The sequence below is a fragment of the Canariomyces notabilis genome (assembly GCF_033297395.1).
Source record: "Canariomyces notabilis strain CBS 508.74 unplaced genomic scaffold N656scaffold_29, whole genome shotgun sequence".
Lineage (NCBI taxonomy): Eukaryota > Fungi > Ascomycota > Sordariomycetes > Sordariales > Chaetomiaceae > Canariomyces > Canariomyces notabilis.
Window position 1 is genome coordinate 314,126 of NW_027041851.1, and position 18,155 is coordinate 332,280.

Consider the following 18,155-nt stretch of genomic DNA (forward strand, 5'->3'; position numbering starts at 1 on the left):
AAGGCACAACTGTGGAACGCCTTGACTGAAACGTCGTGTCCAGCTTAACGTTGCGTTAAGTCGAACGTTAAGGGTTAGGGGACCTTGATTACCGTTGGACCCCTCCTTGGTTGCCCCGCTCAACGTGTGCGCTAGGCAATCGCTTTATCAATTCCCACTCCACAACCAAATTTTTTCCTTTTCGCTGCTGCCCAGGACCCTTTCTTCGGCAACCTCTGTCCTCAGCTACCCGACGGTCTCCTCTACCATTCTCCTTTTCCGCTTCGCTCTCCCTTTTCTTTTTGATACCCCTTTCTTTCAGAGAGACCAGGCCGCGAGCATGGATAAACAGAGGTTGGCCGCGCTCCTGCAGGAGACCCAAGTCCGTAAGTGCCTGAACAGTCGCGATCGCGTCTTGTTACCCAAGGACCCCGCTGACCGCTTTGCTCCTCTTCCAGCCGATACCCAGAAAATAAAGGCAGTGACCGCCGACCTGCAAAAGAACTACTACACTCACCCCGAGTCCCTCCTTCTCCTCATTGAGATTGTCGCAACTCATGGGGACGTCAATGTGAGGCAGCAGGCTGCCGTGCAGGCCGCCCGACTGGCCATCAAGCACTGGGAAAAGATTCCCAAGGAGCAAAAGCCCGCCGTGCGCCAGCACCTCGTGGAGGCCACCATGAACGAGCAGACCCCCCGCGCTCGCCATGCCAATGCGCGTCTTGTCGCCGCCATCGCGTCCCTCGACCTCGAGGACGGCGAGTGGCCCGACCTCCTTCCTGCCCTCTTCCAGCTGATCAGCAGCAACGACGTGAGCCAGCGTGAGGTTGGCTCCTACATCATCTTCAGCTTGCTGGAGGAGAACCCGACAACGTTTGCCGATGACATGGCCAAGCTCCTGGCGCTTTTCGGCCACACGCTCCGGGACCCACAGAGCGCCGACGTCCGCATAAACTCCATGATGTCGATCGGTGCCATGCTGCTGCTGTTCGAGCCCCTCGAGGATGAGGAGTCCGTCGAGACTCTTCAGACCTTGATCCCGGCTATGGTCGACGTCCTCAAGGACGTTGTCCAGGCTGGCGACGAGGAGAAGACCAAGCAGGCGTTCGAGGTCTTCCAGCAGTTCCTGGCTTACGAGTCCGCCCTGCTCGGCAAATACCTCAGAGATCTCGTCCAATTCATGATTGACCTGGCGGCGAACAAGCAGGCGGATGAAGACGTCCGGACGCAGGCGCTAGCCTTCCTCGCCCAAACGGTCCGCTACCGCCGGATGAAGATCCAGGGAATGAAGGACATGGGTCAGGAGCTCACACAAAAGAGCTTGCTCATCCTCACAGAGATTGACGACGATGAGGATGAGGATGAAATGGGCGCCGCAAGGACAGCGCTGGCCCTGCTCGACCAGTTGGCAAACGACCTTCCGCCTCGTCAGGTTATCGTCCCTCTCCTCGATGCCCTTCCCAAGTTCGCTGCCTCGAGCGAGCCGGGTTACCGGAAGGCAGGCATCCTCGCGCTTGGCACTGTCGTGGAGGGTGCGCCGGACTTCATCTCGTCGCAAATCAAGTCCATCATGCCCGTCGTTATACAGCTGCTCAACGACCCCGACATCGGCGTCAGGCACACCGCTCTCATCGGCCTTGCCCGTTTAGCCGACGATATTGCTGAGGAGCTCTCTGCGTACAACGAGCCGGTCATGGCTGCTCTTGTCAAGAATCTGCAGGCGGCCATGCAGGCCACCCCGGACCAAAAGCTTGCCAAGAAAAACAACGACATCATTCGCTCTGTTTGCAATGCTCTCGATGCCATGTCTGAGGGTCTCGATTCCGAATTCCTGAAGCAGTACGCTGCTGAGCTGGTCGGCAACATCGGCGCCTTGGTGAACCATAACGACTCCAAAATCAAGATCGCCGCGTCGGGCGCGCTTGGAGCTATTGCCGAGTCCCTGGGCGAAGAGTTCAAGCCTTACTTCGAGCAGGTTGTGCATGCGCTCGGGGCCTACCTTACGATCAAGGAGTCAGAGGACGACCTCGCGCTGCGGAGCGGCGTCTGCGACTCGATGGGCCGCATCGCCGCTGCTGTTGGTGCTCAGACCTTCCAGCCCTACGTCGTGGACCTGATGCGGTCCAGCGAGGAGGCTTTGCATCTGGATAACTCCAGGCTCAGGGAAAGCAGCTTCATCTTGTGGAGCTCGCTCGCAAAGGTCTACGAGAAGGAGTTTGCCCCTTTCCTGCCCGGTGTCTTCAAGGGCCTCTTCCAAAGTCTGGAGCTTGAAGAAGAAGAGATCAAGCTGCACCTCAGCGAGGAGGAGAAGGGCATTGTCGGCACCGACGATGAAATCATTACAGCTGGCAAGAAGCTGAAGATCAAGAACGCTGATGAGGATGGCGACTGGATGGACGATGATGAAGACGATGATTTCGATGGCATTGGTGCCACGCCCGAGGCTTTGGAGAAGGAAGTTGCCATTGAAATCCTGGGCGACGTCATCACATACGCTTGTGGCCCTCAAGAAATTACAGAGTACCTTGAGAGAGCCGTCGAGAAGGTCTCCGCGCTCGCTGACCATCCATACGAGGGCTGCCGCAAGGCCGCCGTTGCCACCCTCTGGCGGTCGTATGCGCGTGTCTGGCAGCTCATGGAGCAGGAGACGGGCACAAGCTGGGAGCCCGGCCTTCCCCTCAAGAACCCCCCGACGGGCACCCTGGTCAAGCTTGGCGAGATTGTGTCCAAAGCCACCCTCGCGCTGTGGCAGGAGGAGAACGATCGGTACGTTTGCAGTCTGCTCCTTTTCCCTCTCCCTATATGATGAGCACCTTGCGTTATTACCCAGCTCACTCAGACGCATTTTTGCGGGTGCTGAGAACGCGTATTTATCTACTCCTGATTGCCCTGTATCCTCCGTGGCAGTTTGAATCCTCGTTGTCGTGGCCGATGCTAATTGAAGACAGATCGGTCGTCACCGAGATCAATCGCAACGTTGCAGCCACCCTCAAGGCTTGCGGCCCGGCCATTCTTGCTCAAGAGGAGTTCATGAAGGAGGTAGTCACGGCCATCACCACAATAATTACTCGTTCCCACCCTTGCCAGCAAGACCTTGGAGACGATGACGAGGAGCAAGAAGTTGAAGGCTCGTCCGAGTACGACTGGCTCGTCATTGACACGGCTCTCGACGTTGTTATCGGCCTCGCCGTGGCCCTTGGTCCTGGCTTCGCCGAGCTCTGGAAGATCTTTGAGAAGCCCATCTTAAAGTTCGCGGCTGCCGAGTCAGAGAACATTGAGCGCTCCACCGGCGTCGGTGTTATTGCCGAATGCGCTGCCAACATGGAGGCGGCCGTAACGCCGTACACAGAAAAGCTGCTCAAGGTCCTCCTCAAGCGCTTGTCAGACCCGGATCTCGAGACCAAGAGCAACGCCGCGTATGCCACTGGCCAGCTCATCTACCACTCGACCGACAGCAACGTCTACCTGCCCCACTATACCAGCATCCTCCAGAAGCTCGAGCCCATGCTGCAGATCCAGGAGGCGCGCATCAAGGACAATGCTGCCGGCTGCCTGTCCCGCATGATCATGGCACACCCGGGTCAGGTGCCCATCCCGGATGTTCTTCCGGCGCTGATTGGCCTGCTCCCGCTCAAGGATGATTATGAGGAGAACTCGCCTGTGTACGAGTGTCTTCTCAAGCTTTGTAAGTTGTTTTGTGTCCATCAATCGAGTTATGACTGTTAGTCTGACCGTCCCGCCCGCAGATGAGCAAGGCGAACCGACTATCCAGCAGCTCACGCCCAAGCTTATCCCCGTCCTTGAGGCGGTGCTCAGTCCGCCGGAGGAGCAGCTGGACGAGGACGCAAGGGAGATTGTCCGCAAGATTGTCTTCCTCTTGTATAACGCCAAGCGGGATCTCTTTGCGAGCCATCCGAATGTTCTGAAGCTGGCGGGTGTGGCTTGAGATGGGCCCGGCTCGTGACTGGACTCAAGATGGTGGTGTGGGGTGACCGATGGGATGAGATGGGATGTGGGATGTATAGGAGGGCTTTGATGATGACTGAACATGCCATGCCATGATGAGCTATGAGTTCGGACCTAATGACATGTCCTTTACAATCCATGATGACGAGGAGGGTTCGGTTCGGTTGGTATAAAGGTCATGAGGGGGGAGGTAAAAAGTTGTTCAGCTATGTCAGGTATAGAAGCTCCATGTGTTCATGGCGGTGATGAGCGATAATGTCAATGCTCATGTCAGATTCCAATCTGCCGTTGAAGCGGATCAAAGTTTTCCGTGATTCTGTGGGTGGAATATGTTAACATGCCCCATGTTTAGATGAGCCTCGGGGGCAGCGGTGGACTGACACGAGCTCATCCATGGCCCGGTTCACGGGTAAGTAGCCCTCATACGAGGATCAACGCGAAGCATCTGCCACCACGGCCGACGACAAAACTGTGAGCTGTCGTTTACCAGACTGACGGCAGCGCTTCGCTTAAGAGTCTGAAATATGCCTGAGGAATTGAGTCCATTGACATGATGTTGACATGGGGACGTGAGGAAATAGGCTGGCTGCAATTTACACTCCTACCTTATCCTCCATTTCCTTGAGAGTTTGGCCCAGCCCCCTGATCGAGCTCCCGTCCGCTTACCTGCCTTTGTCATACAAGGTGGGCAGCAGCAGAGAGTCTCGTCGTAGCAAATACAGCAAACATGGCAGTTGTCGTTGTTGAACTAACAGAAGGCAAAAGGGGATAGTCAGAGTCGCTCTGATCGTGGGTTGCGAGGGCCCGGGGAAGGGCGTACGTAAAAAGTGCCAAAATAACAACCAACAGACTGTTCTGCCAGACATCTCTTGATGATATGGACGAGCTGGGAATCGAACCCAGGACCTTTCGCATACAGGAGAGTATGCTAAGCGAACGCTCTACCAACTGAGCCACACGCCCTTGACTGAAAGAATTGTCGGGAGTTGTTTTGTTGAATCGGTGGTTTGGAGACTGGAGACTGGAGTTCAGGGGTACAGCCCTAATGTGGATCGGGGTTCGAGGGTGGGGACGGACTATGAGGGTGAAGGGTTAGGGTGGAGCTATGTAGGGTCGGCCCCTTTCCTTAGGTAGGTAGACATTGCCTCTGGCAATTCGGAGGTTTCAGGTAACAGGATTAAGGTATGACATACGCGGTTGGCACGGGTAGCGTTAGATGGAGATTGGGGGATGAAGAGGGATAAGAAGTACTTGAGACTAGAGTAATTATTCGCCTCATGTTGTGTGACTCGGTGGCTGATGGTTGTCGTTTTCCGGTTTTGAACAGTGAAGGCCACTTTTCAAGGTGGAACAACAAAAAGTGCCTGCTGGCCGGAGACAGCCTGGTTCCCCAAGTTGGAGCAGAAAAGACCTAAAACTTGCATGGCGAGATCAATTAGCTTAAAATGGCAAAGGGAAAGAAGGGGAAGGCCAGTACCTCTGGAGCTTAAACCATGAGCATACTATTGAGCTCCATGGAGAGAACTCAGAAGGTTGGAAAGGCTGGGAAAACAGATCGACCTAAGCTGATGAACTCAGGTTCAGACACAGGTCTGCCAAAACACGGAGAGACTCAGGCAATCAACATGGAAGCGGTGCCATATACCACGTGTATATGTACAGTACACTCAATAGGTACCTGGGCGCCCCCGAGTGCTGCCAAGCATTTGATGACGCGGCAACATCTGTGCCCACGGAGGTCAGTGGCACTTCGCCAGGGATATTGTAATTCTTGACACCACATCCTACTTTGGCATGACAGCCTCCGTAGAAGGGTGGAGGCGAGCAGGAAGCGACGAGGAGAGAGAGAAGGGATAACGTCGGTTGGGACGCCGGTCGGCATAGGTCGGTTCGCACTTGACTCCCACTTCCCACTTGCAGTCATGCTTTGCCCCTGGGCAGTGAATCCGCCCACTTCCCGTCGACTTCGAGTACCTAAGCGATACTCGTGGTGATTACCGGAGTCAGTGCAATTCTGTTGAGCGGTAATAGGCCGGCGAAACTTATCGGTTGCACCATAAATCTCATGGTATTGTACATATGGGGATGAGTTTTTCACCGTGACGCCTTGGGTTGTTTGTTGGAGAACGAAAACTCACTTCGGTTTAGTCTGGAGGAGTACCTGGGTACCAATAACTGGTATGCAGTCTACGGCCACATGGTCGAATGGACGATCCTGCAGTGATCGACTTGTGTTTACAAGTGCCGGCGGAGCATACTTGTAGTAACCAGCAAGAGCGATATGAAGCTAAGTACAATCTCTTCAAGCTTGCTGTATGTCTTGACCTTGTGTGTAAGCACCACGAAAAAGTGATCATCCATAGGGCATACCGTATGTTAGTCTGAAGATTCTGTGCCAATGTCAACCGGTAGAGGGTCTCACCGATGAGATGACGAATGCTTCTCAAGGGGTCCCGTGACTCCCGTCCGGCGGGGTCCATTGCGACCCTGCACTTACACTAGGATGGCAGACTATTTTCGATAGAAATGCTCCGTGGAGAAGCATTCTCTGTTCGGTAGGTAGTCAGGGCTTTGGAAGCCTTGGCGGCTTGGCGGTTTGATGCTCAAACCTGGTTCAAATGCGGTTTCCGTCTCGCGCTGCTGCGATGTATGCACATGCGCGCACTCATAATCAAGCGCATCAACCTTCCCAACAAATACACGCCAGAGATCTCCAACAATCTATCGTACGATGGAAAGGTCCGTTGTTGTGCGGTTTAGCTGTGTCAGCTATGTATGTACATATGTACCTGACCTCATGGTTAGCAACCGTCACACATTTTTGGGGCGCGCGGCTAAGTAGGTAGTCCGATTTCTCGAATACACGTAGTCAGTCATTAAACGTTACGGTGTATTAGGTAAGTTTTGGGAAAACTTCCGGGACAACGCCACGTCTGATCTTGCGCTGATGTTTGCAGGTAAGGTACCGGTATGTGAAGTTGATGTGATGAGGTGAATCTGGCGGTTGCCCTACGGCTCCTTCCCGACGATGCTTGGCGGAAGACCCACAGCGTCTCCGTTCTCCACTGAGTTTTTGGGACGATGAAGTGATTGGATGAATCCGCTCAGGGTGACACCCAGCCCCACATTCCCCAGACAAGCCTCCCAGCTTTTCTTTCCTGTCGAGCGCCATCCTCCGACAATGTCTGAACAAGGTCGGAGTGACTGACCACGAACAGGAACAATGTCCGCTTTCCTGTCCCAGCGTCCCTAGGATCATGAAACTCCAGAGCCTAGCTCTACCTTAGTACCTTTCCTCTTCGTCGCATATTGCAACAGGCATCTCCCAGCAGACAAGCAGAAGCTTGTTTCAAAAAGTCTAGGAGCAAGCAACGAGCTTGTTGCAATTAACGTCGACGCTAGGGATGGCCCAAACCACTGAACAGGGAACCTAATTTTAACCGCCCTTCGAGTGCTTGGGTTCGAGACGCGCCCATGGGTCCGCTGCCATGGCTTGGTAGGTACCGTGAATTGTTCTGCTTGTTGTGATGATGACTCAAGCTGTCTTGGCGGTTGATATAACCTCAATCCTGCCTCCCCGTTCTGTTCTCTGGCCCTTTGGCAGCTCCTCTTCTGCCCAATGCGGCTTGATGCTTCCACCAAGCCACATCACGCGCTGACTTGTCTTCACTTCGACATTGCCCTGGTGGCCCCTTTTTGATACCCTTTTTCTGTTTCCTAATGCTAGTGGCTGTTCCTTCGCTGTGCCGGGTGCCCTTCCTTTCATAATGTCGATGAAATCTTGCCCAGTGTCGGGCATGGCCGGTGGCCAGTGTCCTGCTGGTTCAGTCTCTGGCAACAGCAGGTCCAGCAGTCGCATGGGTCCAAGGGGCTGCACCTTTTCGGGTTATTGCCAGCCTGGCGATATCCATGCTGCTTTCGACGTAAGGCCCGCCGGCAGCAAACACCCAACCACAGCTAACATGAGGCAGATCCCTAGAGGAGTTGATGCCGAAGAATGGCTCCGGATGAGGTATGCGTGGGTCGTCCCGGCCTCGCTTCTCAAGCTAACCGTTACAGGGAGCGAAAGGCCATCAATGAGATACTCTACGCCAACATCCCAACGCCAAAGGAGATTGGCAACATGAAGAACATAGACTCGCTCAATGCCGCCGAGCATGATCTGCTAGCCGTTGCTCTTGGGGCTCCTGCGCGGCAGGTAATGATCAGGGCAGAGGAGATAGGCCCGAGGACGGGGTGGAAGGATGGACACCTCAGTGCCGAACATGGCTTTTGCCCTCCCGACTACGAGGAGGCGCCCGGCGCGCTCGCTAACTCCCCCGGAAGGATATGGTCGGACTTGTGCGAGCGGATGCCGGGCTGCGTGGCTAGGGGCCGTGTGCGGGAGTCCGTCGCCGCACTCCCTCTGGTCGAAGGAACAGAGGACGTCATTCCCGATAAAGCATTGTGGGCTGCTGTGGTGGCATTGGGCATGCTCTGCTCCATCTACCGATACGAGGATAAGAACGACGGACATGAGGGCGTGACGGTGACTTCTACCAGGTACCGACCCAACTGTGAAATGGGTGACGACCTTGGGGAGGAGCTTGTGGGAATTCCTCGATGCATCGCACTCCCATACTGGCAGATCTCGAGACGGCTCGGCCGCTCCATTCCTTTCCTCAGCTTCCCGGACCAATCCAGCCTGAACATGAAGATCAAGAATCCTGCGTCGACATATCCGTACGTTGGCCGCTTTGACAATATGGAGATGCGCTGGCCTGTTTTCGGCGAGAGAACCGAGATAGCCTTCCAGAAGGGCTGCGCCGAGACGTCAGGTAAGAGCTGAATGAGTACTGTGATTCTCGGTGTTTCCGCTAAACACGGAACAGCATCCTTCCAACACGGCCCAGATGCCATTGCCGCCTGCCAGGAACACGTCATGAATCGGAATGTGGAGGGCCTTCTCCGAGAGATGATTCGCCTAAAGGAGATTCTCGAGCGCATGCCCAATGCCTTCCACTCGATCAACACTAATCCCAACTCTGGCGAAAACTACGTCCCGGGCCACCAGTGGATTCGATGGGGCAAGTTCTCAGCACCGCTCAGCAGACGATGTCCTGCATCCTCTGGTCTGCAGTTTCCGCCATTCCTCGTCATGGATGCCTTTCTTGGCCGCAAGAAGTACGACTCCTTCCTTGGCAAGGAGGGCCTCCACCTCCGCGCGTGGCTGCCGACGAACATGAGGGCCTTCATCGCAGCCATCGAGTACCACTATCGCATCCCGGAATTTGTCCAGCAGTCCGGAGACCCGCGGCTGATGGGAGTGCTCGATGGGATTATCGAGGCGTACACGGGGGAGCGCGGCTTCATGGGTACGCATCGGTACAAGGTCTTTGGCATTCTTGAGATCGCGAGTAAGACGGGACGGACCGAGACTAATGGCCTTTCTGGAGCCCCGGACATGAATGGCAAACCCTGGGAGGAAACACATAGGCAGTTCTCCGAGGCGATGAAAGAGCGCCTGGAACCCTACCGCGGCAACATCATGGTCGAGCCACACCAGATGCGCGGCACCTTTGAGGAGTGCCGCTACAGGTCGCGCGTGCTCAGCCGTTCGTTCGTCGACTCAGACCCGAACCGCTCCATTGCCATGGTTACACTCGATCTCGAGAACACGGGTATTACCTTCCAGCCAGGCGACCGCCTCGCTGTCATGCCACTGAATAGCTGGGAAGAGTGCGCAAAGGTCGCTGCGGCCTTGGGCCTCGCCGACTACCTCGACTACAGGGTCACGCTGAATGCACAATGGCAGCGATTTGCCCAGCACCTGGGGTCAGTGCGTCGTACTTCCACGCCACAGCTAACGGTGAAGGACATCCTAAGACGAGGACACCTTGCCCCCATCACAAAGGAACTCGCCCTGAAAGTCCATGAGTTAGTGCGCGCATCATCCAACACGGTCCTCCAAGTTCTTGCAACGACCGAGTGGCCAGTTAGAGGTTCGCTCGGCGACCTCCTGCAGGCTGCTGTAGCGGACACGAACCCGCATATCTGGGATCGAGCATTTGATCTCTCAGGAGATCTGTCGTGGCTAGCCGACTTGATCACCGTTGAGGTGCCGAGGACCTACTCGATTTCCAACTACTCCCAAGAGCTGCTACCCTCAGCGGTCGAATTGACGGTCTCGCGCGCCGAATACAAACTTTGCCCGACATTTGCCGGGAACGGCGAAGTCACCTGCGCCGGCGTGGGGAGCGGGTTTCTTAACCCATTCCTATCCTCAAACGACGAGCTGATCGAAACTGACGAGGACATTCTCGTCGGCGTCTCTCGCCCTCTCAATTTCCAGCTTCCGGTCGACCGGGCGGCGCCCTGCGCTTACTTTGCTGGCGGCAGCGGCATTGCACCGTTCAGGAGCTTCTGGCAGGCTCGCCTTGCGTCCCAAACCAATGCCGCAGGAAGAGATCTCCTCTATCTTGGGGTACAATCCCGAGAAAAGTTTTGCTACGAAGAAGAGCTTCGCGAGTACATTGATGCAGGTTTGATGGAGGTCCACCTTGCCTTTTCTCGCGATAGCCGCGGCCTTGTGTACGACCGCAGATCCCGCGATCTGATTGAGAAGGAGATGCCACCTCGATACATCGACGCTCTGATCGTGGAGCAGGCAGCTACCATATCGGAGCTTGTCATGTCCAAGAAGCAAGGCGGGCTTGGAGGTTATCTGTATGTCTGCGGCTCCGTTGCCGTCTTCGACTCGGTCATGAACGGTATCCGCAAGGCCATCTACAACCACTGCAGCGCTACCATGGAGACTGCTGATATGATCATCAACAAGGCTTTTGCCGAAAGGCGGTTTATGCTGGATGTCTTCATGACCCCTAAACCGCTACCGTGCAATCTGCCTACAATCTCGCTTTCCCAGCTTGCCCGTCACACCGGCCACCGGCCCGGCGGGCGCATGTGGATTGGTGTTCACGGAGCAGCATACGATGTCACTGACTTTACTCCCCTTCACCCCGGAGGGAGTCTCATCATCAAGTCCAACGCAGGCGTTGACTGCTCCAGGACATTCGATAACCTTGCTCACACGAACAACCCGGAGGTCAGCAGCCTCCTGACCAAATACTTTGTCGGACATATGACGCCCAAGCCCGATTTCCACAGCTCGCCGGAGCTGTCAAGCCTGTATGATCTTTGGGCCGCCTACCTGCGTACGACAGTGGAGACCCTGGTTGCGCACCAATTCGAGATGTACGAGATCATGGGGGCTAGCGACGACGGAACGAGCGATATGCATCTCCGGGGGTCTGAGAATGTGTGGTCGCGTGAACACCTCGTCAACATTGGCCTTGGCGTGCGCATGTTTTATGACTACCAGTCGCGGCTGCTGCAGGGTGGCTTCTCAGCATTATTTGGACCCAAACTTCAAGAGCTGGTCTTGAAGCTCTCATTTGCCCTCGCCGACTCGGCGGGCTCCGGAACCGAGATGCGATTGCCGGATGTGCTGGGCATTATTGCTCGCGCAAAGACATCGCCCGACGCCGTGGCGACCTCTCAGGAAGTGGCGCTTGTCGGGCAGTTTGTGTGCGAGAACAGCAACAACGTCCGCTTTGCGGAACGCGGCATCTTCAACTATGCCGCCAAGAGCGTCGAGCTTGATATTGAGCTTCTCGAGGACATACGTGAGGAGGCATGCCATGGCATGGACGCGTTCGACAGCATCGCGGCCATGGACGCGGTCAGTGACGGCCAGCGGTTGACGGTGCTGGCCAGCTTCTTGATGCAAACACTTGAGAGGATGGCAAAGAAGCTGGAAGTATTCTACGGCAAGCTCGCCCGGTGCAATGTCTACCAACCGGAGCTGGAGCGCAATCCCGCACGAGCGCGCTGGAATCTCGTGCGGCGGAAGATCCACGACGGCTCGTTCTTCGTCCTCACGCAAGAAAAAGTCCTCGGTGCCGCGCCGGCCTACATCCCCGAGAAGCACCGCCAGACAGGCGTCGACTTTGACAATGTCATGAGCCGCATCCAGGCGAGCATACGCAGTGCTCCCAAGATCGGGCCAGTGCCACAGACGCTCAACGCCATGCATCTCGCCAGGGCCAGCACGCCGCCGGCAGAAACCACCAGCGCGGTGGCTGCCTACGAAAACCAGACGGCCATGCAGGCCATGTCGAGCTTCATTGACGCCAACATGCGCTCGATCCGCAGGCTCAGCAAGCTGCCTCCCATGAACTTTAGCTTTGAGCAGCTCCAAGCGGCAATGGAGCAGCAGCACTTTGAGAATGCAGCCCGACCCGCCGCCCACCCTCCCACCCCGCCGTCGACCGCCAGCTCCTCGGGCAGGACACCGCTGCATGCACCCGAGACCCTGTCGCGGATGACCTCGCTGGAGAGAATGATGATGGGGCCGCCATCTCAAACCACCCATGGCGGCAATTTAAACCCTGGACAACGTGGCAGACTCCACAGCCGAGCCTCGCAGTTCTCGGTTCACAGCGCCAGCGCCGCTGGCCCTACTGGTAGTCACGCCATGGGCATGGGAATGAATCCTTATGGCATGGGCATGGGCATCCGCTCGCCGCCCACGCCGCCGCCTCTTGACGCGGCGGCGGCCATGACGGCCATGATGGGCAAGCTCAATGTGCGCGGTCGCGGTCGCTCGGTGCCGCCTTCCCCAGTCATGTCGGTGGGTAGCCACAGTGTCGCCGGGGGTGGTGGCGGTATGGGTGGTGGTGGTGGTCATGGTGCGGCGAGGGTGGGGAGGAGTATGAGTGTGCGGTCTGGGTCCGGTTCAGTTTCGAATCGTGCGCCGGTGAATTCGCATGCGCCCAAGCTGTCGACTAATTCACTGAGGTCGTTTAAGTTGGGGAGTGCGGGTCTGAGTGGGAATGTTGGGTTGCCGTCTGGGTCTGGGGGACATGGACATGGAGAGAGGTTGCCTGTGGGTGTGAGGATTGCGCCGACGTTTTGAGTGTTGGGACTGGGATTGATGTGAGTCTGGTGAGTCGGTGATTGATATGTATTCTGGCTCTTTGGGTAACAGCTGCTCTACGTGTACATACATGTCTGCACCCTTCTAGTTAGCACAAACGATACAATTATCAGCATTAGAGATGTATAGTTCAGTAGGTAGTCAACTTGTAGTGGTGGAAAACTGGGCCGAATTGTCTGGATCTCGAGTGTGTGGGAACCGCATCGGCAGGCTCGGGAGCAAAATGGCAAATGCATCAAATCCACAATTTCACATCAAGTGCTGTCAACCTCATTAGCACTCACTCGCTCCCGGCCTGTCAAGAGATTTTGGACAGGGCTGCGCTACGGATAGACATGCGCTCGATGCGTTGAACTGGGGTATCACAAGGACTGTTGGTACTTTCGATAGCTCAGGCTTTTTGCGGATATTTGTGAAGGAACACATCCAATATTACGGCCTGTGAGGATCTTGTGCTCTTAAATGTCCAACACACCATTCCTCCTGCAGCATGACTGCCATTGGCCCGGGCTTGATGTCAATGGTTCGTCCAATGGATCCTTCAATGGTTCCCCTGGATCGCAATTTCCATCCCCGGATGCCAAGGCAAATTTGGGTTTAGCGTCACTGCAGCTGGGGGCGCTACCGGCCTTTTTCAGGTGCTAGGCTCTTCGGAATACCACCGAGGGGGCCACCATCCCCATGGAGTCGCAGCAGTGATGGAGGCCCGGGAGGGAAAGGCAGGGACGAGGGGGCGGATGAGGCGCAAGCCTTTTTGGATTTGAGCGCGGGGGGCGCCTTTAAACTTGCTGCCGATCCCTCTTTCCCAGCGACGCCCCGACGCCCCAGGGACGCCATCGACGACAGTGGCGAGAAGTTTGTCTCGCAGCCATTCATTTGAATAAAAATAATAAGTCGCAGCATCGCCCAAGATGCACCCTCACTCGTTTCAGTCGCTCTTTACCTTGTCGGCGCTGCTCTCGGGCGCCATTGCCGCCATTCCCGCGGGCAATGGCCATGGCAATGGCACGACCGAGGCAGACGTCGTGACGGTCGTGGTGCGAAAGACGGCGACCGTCTGCCCGTCGCCTCCCCCTCCCCCGCCGTGCTCGGCCGGCTCGGTGTCGTCTTCAAGCTCTTCCGTGGGATCGTTTGTTCCCAGCAGCGTTTTGAGCAGCATTGGAAGCTCGTCCAGCGGCGCGAGCTCCGCCGACACCACGGCTGTCTCCAGCGGGAACGTCTCATCCGGCACCAGCGTTGTGTCAAGCACTGTCGTATCGTCTGGCACCACTGCGATTCCCACCTCGGACATCTCGAGCACCGGTATCTCGTCCAAGACTAGCGATGTTTCCAGTGCGCCTAGCTCTTCTGCCGGCTCAACCAACACCACCGGTGTCTCCAGCACAGAAGTCTCCAGTACAGAAGTCTCCAGCACCTCTGCTTCGAGCACTGCCGCCTCGAGCACCAATGTCTCCAGCACCACCGATGTCTCGAGCCAGGTCTCCAGCACTGCCGTTTCCAGCACCGAGGTTTCCAGCACCGCCGTCTCCAGCACCGCCGTCTCCAGCACCGCCGTCTCCAGCACCGCCGTCTCCAGCACCGCCGTCTCCAGCACCGCCGTCTCCAGCACCGATGTTTCCAGCACTGCTCCCTCCAGTACCGATATCTCCAGCACTGCCGTTTCCAGCACTGAAGTCTCGAGCACTACCGCCTCTAGCACCGATGCCTCTAGCACCGATGCCTCCAGCACCGATGTCTCCAGCACTGCCGTTTCCAGCACCGATGTCTCCAGCACTGCTGTCTCTAGCACCAAATTGTCGAGCACCGCCGCTTCCAGCACTATCGCCTCCAGCACCGATGTCTCGAGCGCAATTTCTAGCACTGCCGCTTCTAGCACAACGATCACCTCTCAAACCAGCGCTGTATCTAGCACGACTAGCACTTCTGCCAGCTCGACCACCCCGTCGAGCACCACCATCGCCGCTCCGGCCTGCACCGATTTCTGGCTTGACAGGATCGCTCATCAGGGCGTTGCCCCTTTTGCTGGCTCTGGCTACGAGGTCTACCGCAATGTGAAGGACTACGGCGCCAAGGGCGACGGTGTCACCGACGACACCGAGGCCATCAACCGGGCCATCAGCGAGGGCGAGCGCTGCGGACCTGGTTGCACGGGCAGCACCAAGACACCCGGCCTGATCTACTTCCCCCCGGGCACCTACATGGTCTCGCGCCCCATCATCGACTTCTACTACACCCACTTGATCGGCAACCCGGGATGCATGCCTGTGCTCAAGGCCACGGCCGGATTCATTGGCGACTGGCTCCTCGATACCAACCCGTATGGGCCGGGCGGCAAGCTTGCCTGGGGAGCAACCAATGTGTTCTGGCGTCAGGTCGCCAATTTTGTCATCGATGTTAGCAGCGTCCCGGCGAGTAGGCTCGTTAGGGGCATCCACTGGCCCAGCTCCCAGGCGACCTCGCTGTCCAATATCGTCTTCAAGATGTCTGAGGCTCCCGGCAACAAGCACCAGGGTCTCTTCATCGAGGAGGGCTCTGGGGGCTACATTGGTGATTTGGTCTTCTATGGTGGCGCCCAAGCCCTGTCCATCGGCAACCAGCAGTTCACCATGCGCAACATCACCATCAACAACGCCCAGACGGCCATCCAGCAGCTCTGGTCCTGGGGTTGGACGTACAAGAGCGTCAGCATCAACAACTGCGGGGTGGGCTTCGATTTCACCGCTGCCAGTGACGCCGGCGCTCTCAACGTCGGTTCCATCACGATTCTGGACTCCGAGATCACGGACACGCCTGTTGGCATCGCCTTCGGCAGCGCCGGCGCGACCTCTCCCCCGGTAGCCAACAACTTTGTCTTTGAGAACATCCGCCTCGACAACGTGTCCACGGCAATCCGCGGGCCATCGGGTATCGTGCTGGAGGGTTCGACTGGTGCGTCCGTCATTGAGGCCTGGGGCCGTGGCCACAAGTACTCGCCTTCGTCCACCGGCCCAACCTTCTTTGAGGGCTCCATCACCCCCAACCCCCGTCCGGCCTCTCTGGCCCAGGGCACTGTCTTTTACGAGCGGTCCAAGCCTCAGTACGAGAACCTGCCTGTCTCGGAGTTTGTCAGCGCCCGTGACGCCGGCGCGGTCGGCGATGGTACCACGGACGACACGGACGCGCTCAACCAGCTCTTCACCTCGGCCGCAGCGGCCAACAAGGTTGTCTTCCTGGACGCCGGCATGTACCTGGTGACCAAGACCATCCAGATTCCCGCGGGCTCGCGCATCTTTGGCGAAGCCCTGCCCGTGATCCTCTCGTCCGGTGCCTTCTTCGCCGACGCCGCCAACCCCAAACCCGTCGTCCAAGTCGGCACATCGGGCGCGACCGGCCGCGTCGAGTGGTCCAACACCATCGTCAGCACGCGCGGCGCGCAGGCCGGTGCCATTCTGATCGAGTACAACCTCGCCTCGCCCGCCGGCTTGCCCTCAGGCATGTGGGAAGTGCACACGCGCATCGGCGGGTTTGCCGGTTCCGACCTGCAGCTCCCTCAGTGTGCAAAGACCCCCAACACAACCATCACGGCCGAAAACCTCGCGAGTGACTGCATCGCCGCCTTCTCGAGCATGCACATCACGTCGTCGGCCAAGTCCCTGTACATGGAGAACTGCTGGCTGTGGGTGGCGGACCACGACGTCGAGGAGGGCGCCGACAATCAGCAAATCACCGTCTACGCCGGACGGGGGCTGCTGGTGCAGGGCTCGGCTGGCCCCCTGTGGCTGGTCGGCACGGGCGTCGAGCATCACCAGCTGTACGAGTACCAGTTTGTCGACTCGCAGAACGTGTTTATGGGCCAGATCCAGACCGAGACGGCCTACTACCAGCCCAACCCGGACGCATCCATTCCGTTTGCGGCCGTGGCTGAGTTGAGCGACCCGGTGTTTGAGGCTGGTGAATCCGGCTGGGCGCTCAGGGTGGTGGATAGTACCGGGCTGTATGTGTATGGTGCGGGGCTGTACAGCTTCTTTGACAATTATGATGTCTCGTGCAGCCAGATTGGTCAGGGCGCGAGGTGTCAGAAGAGAGGGTTCAGTGTGGAGGGGAAGAGTGAGGTGAGGGTGTATAATCTGAATACGGTGGGGACTAATAAGATGGTCACGGTGGACGGGGTGGATGTGGTTAACTATGAGGATAATATTGATGGGTTTGTGCACAGTGTTGCGCTGTTTGGGACGGCGGAGGAATAGGAGGTTTCTTTGTTGGTGGATGGTGGTTTTTGGATAGGTCCAGTTGGTTAGGTAGGTGGACGGCGGCTACTTGGGTATCTATAATCCGATCTGATGATGAAGAGATGACTACGCTGTCTATGAGTAGTCTGTTTTCGGGTCTGGAAGGGCTATTTATTTCTCTTGTATACATACAGTTGTATTACGTAGGTATAATCTTTCATACCATTTACCTGTCATTGATCCAATTTCTCTTGTTTAATATACTAGAGGCCATATATACCTTAGTTAACCGCTGTATTCTTTAGCTATCGCTTGTTATTCAAGGTCGTTGAGCGGTTTGGCGTTGGTTCTCCCAACTAGGTTAGGAAGACCTGTCTGTTGCTTGACGGCAGAAACGAGGCAACCTGGAGGGGTCCACTCCAACTCCTCGCTCTCGGGCTGCAGCTTGGGCAGGAACCACACGATTCGGGTTATCTCATTATGCAAGCAACAACCAAAAGGTCACGCTAACCGCAGCTGCCTCTTCCCAAGGCGTAAACCCATCCCGCTGTCCAAGCCAATGAAGCCATTCTCGTTATGGACCCTCTTAGTATCACGGCGAGTCTCATCGCCATCTCGCAGCTGACAGTAGTGATTGTCGACTACCTCGGCAAGGTGAGAGACGCGCCAAAAGAGCGCTCCCGCATCGCCATAGAGGTCTCAAACATCTATCACCTTCTGACGACTTTGAGATATCGTTTCGAGGATGGAGAGTTTGACGAGCCCTGGTATCAAGCGATTACTGTGCTCGCTGCGCAGGATGGGCCACTCGATCAGTACCAACAAACACTGGAACGCATCAAAAAGAAGGCGCAGAAGATAGATGGAATGAAGGGCGTGGTCACGTCCCTCCGCTGGCCGTTTGGCAAGGAGGAGGTGGCGGAACTTTTGGATAGTGTCGAGCGGTTGAAGACATTGGTGTTGGTTGCGCTTGAGATGGATCATTTGTAGGCCCGCCCTCTTCCTTCCTCTCTCACTTTGCTTCC

The 18,155-nt window shown here is 56.7% G+C and overlaps 5 protein-coding genes and 1 non-coding gene across 6 annotated transcripts; 4 read left to right on the plus strand and 2 right to left on the minus strand.

Annotated features, from left to right (window-relative positions):
* Positions 1 to 131: 131 nt before the first annotated feature.
* On the plus strand, positions 132 to 4,235 carry N656DRAFT_783810 (ARM repeat-containing protein). The gene is made up of 4 exons (XM_064816035.1): positions 132 to 365; positions 438 to 2,745; positions 2,928 to 3,664; positions 3,726 to 4,235. Exons 1-4 carry the CDS (start codon positions 320 to 322, stop codon positions 3,923 to 3,925), a joined length of 3,291 nt encoding a protein of 1,096 aa, XP_064666423.1. The 5' UTR covers positions 132 to 319; the 3' UTR covers positions 3,926 to 4,235.
* Positions 4,236 to 4,823: 588 nt separating this feature from the next.
* On the minus strand, positions 4,824 to 4,908 carry N656DRAFT_t128. The gene has a single exon. It is a non-coding gene; the product is annotated as a tRNA-Ala (tRNA).
* A 601-nt stretch (positions 4,909 to 5,509) lies between these two features.
* On the minus strand, positions 5,510 to 6,662 carry N656DRAFT_377285 (uncharacterized protein). The gene is made up of 4 exons (XM_064809442.1): positions 6,555 to 6,662; positions 6,107 to 6,493; positions 5,992 to 6,051; positions 5,510 to 5,935 (listed from the first exon to the last, which is right to left on the minus strand). The coding sequence occupies exons 2-4, from the start codon at positions 6,423 to 6,425 to the stop codon at positions 5,730 to 5,732; spliced, it is 585 nt and encodes a 194-aa protein (XP_064666424.1). The 5' UTR covers positions 6,426 to 6,493; positions 6,555 to 6,662; the 3' UTR covers positions 5,510 to 5,729.
* A 706-nt stretch (positions 6,663 to 7,368) lies between these two features.
* Positions 7,369 to 13,327, plus strand: N656DRAFT_832085 (uncharacterized protein). The gene is made up of 4 exons (XM_064818651.1): positions 7,369 to 7,868; positions 7,917 to 7,957; positions 8,005 to 8,762; positions 8,817 to 13,327. The coding sequence occupies exons 1-4, from the start codon at positions 7,713 to 7,715 to the stop codon at positions 12,899 to 12,901; spliced, it is 5,040 nt and encodes a 1,679-aa protein (XP_064666425.1). The 5' UTR covers positions 7,369 to 7,712; the 3' UTR covers positions 12,902 to 13,327.
* Positions 13,328 to 13,432: 105 nt separating this feature from the next.
* Positions 13,433 to 17,422, plus strand: N656DRAFT_783817 (glycoside hydrolase family 55 protein). Its single transcript, XM_064816036.1, has one exon. The coding sequence runs from the start codon at positions 13,834 to 13,836 to the stop codon at positions 17,146 to 17,148; it is 3,315 nt and encodes a 1,104-aa protein (XP_064666426.1). The 5' UTR covers positions 13,433 to 13,833; the 3' UTR covers positions 17,149 to 17,422.
* Positions 17,410 to 18,120, plus strand: N656DRAFT_815364 (uncharacterized protein; the record flags this gene model as incomplete). The annotated part of the gene is made up of 1 exon (XM_064818388.1): positions 17,410 to 18,120. The coding sequence occupies exon 1, from the start codon at positions 17,707 to 17,709 to the stop codon at positions 18,118 to 18,120; it is 414 nt and encodes a 137-aa protein (XP_064666427.1). The 5' UTR covers positions 17,410 to 17,706.
* Between the last annotated feature and the right edge of the window lie 35 nt (positions 18,121 to 18,155).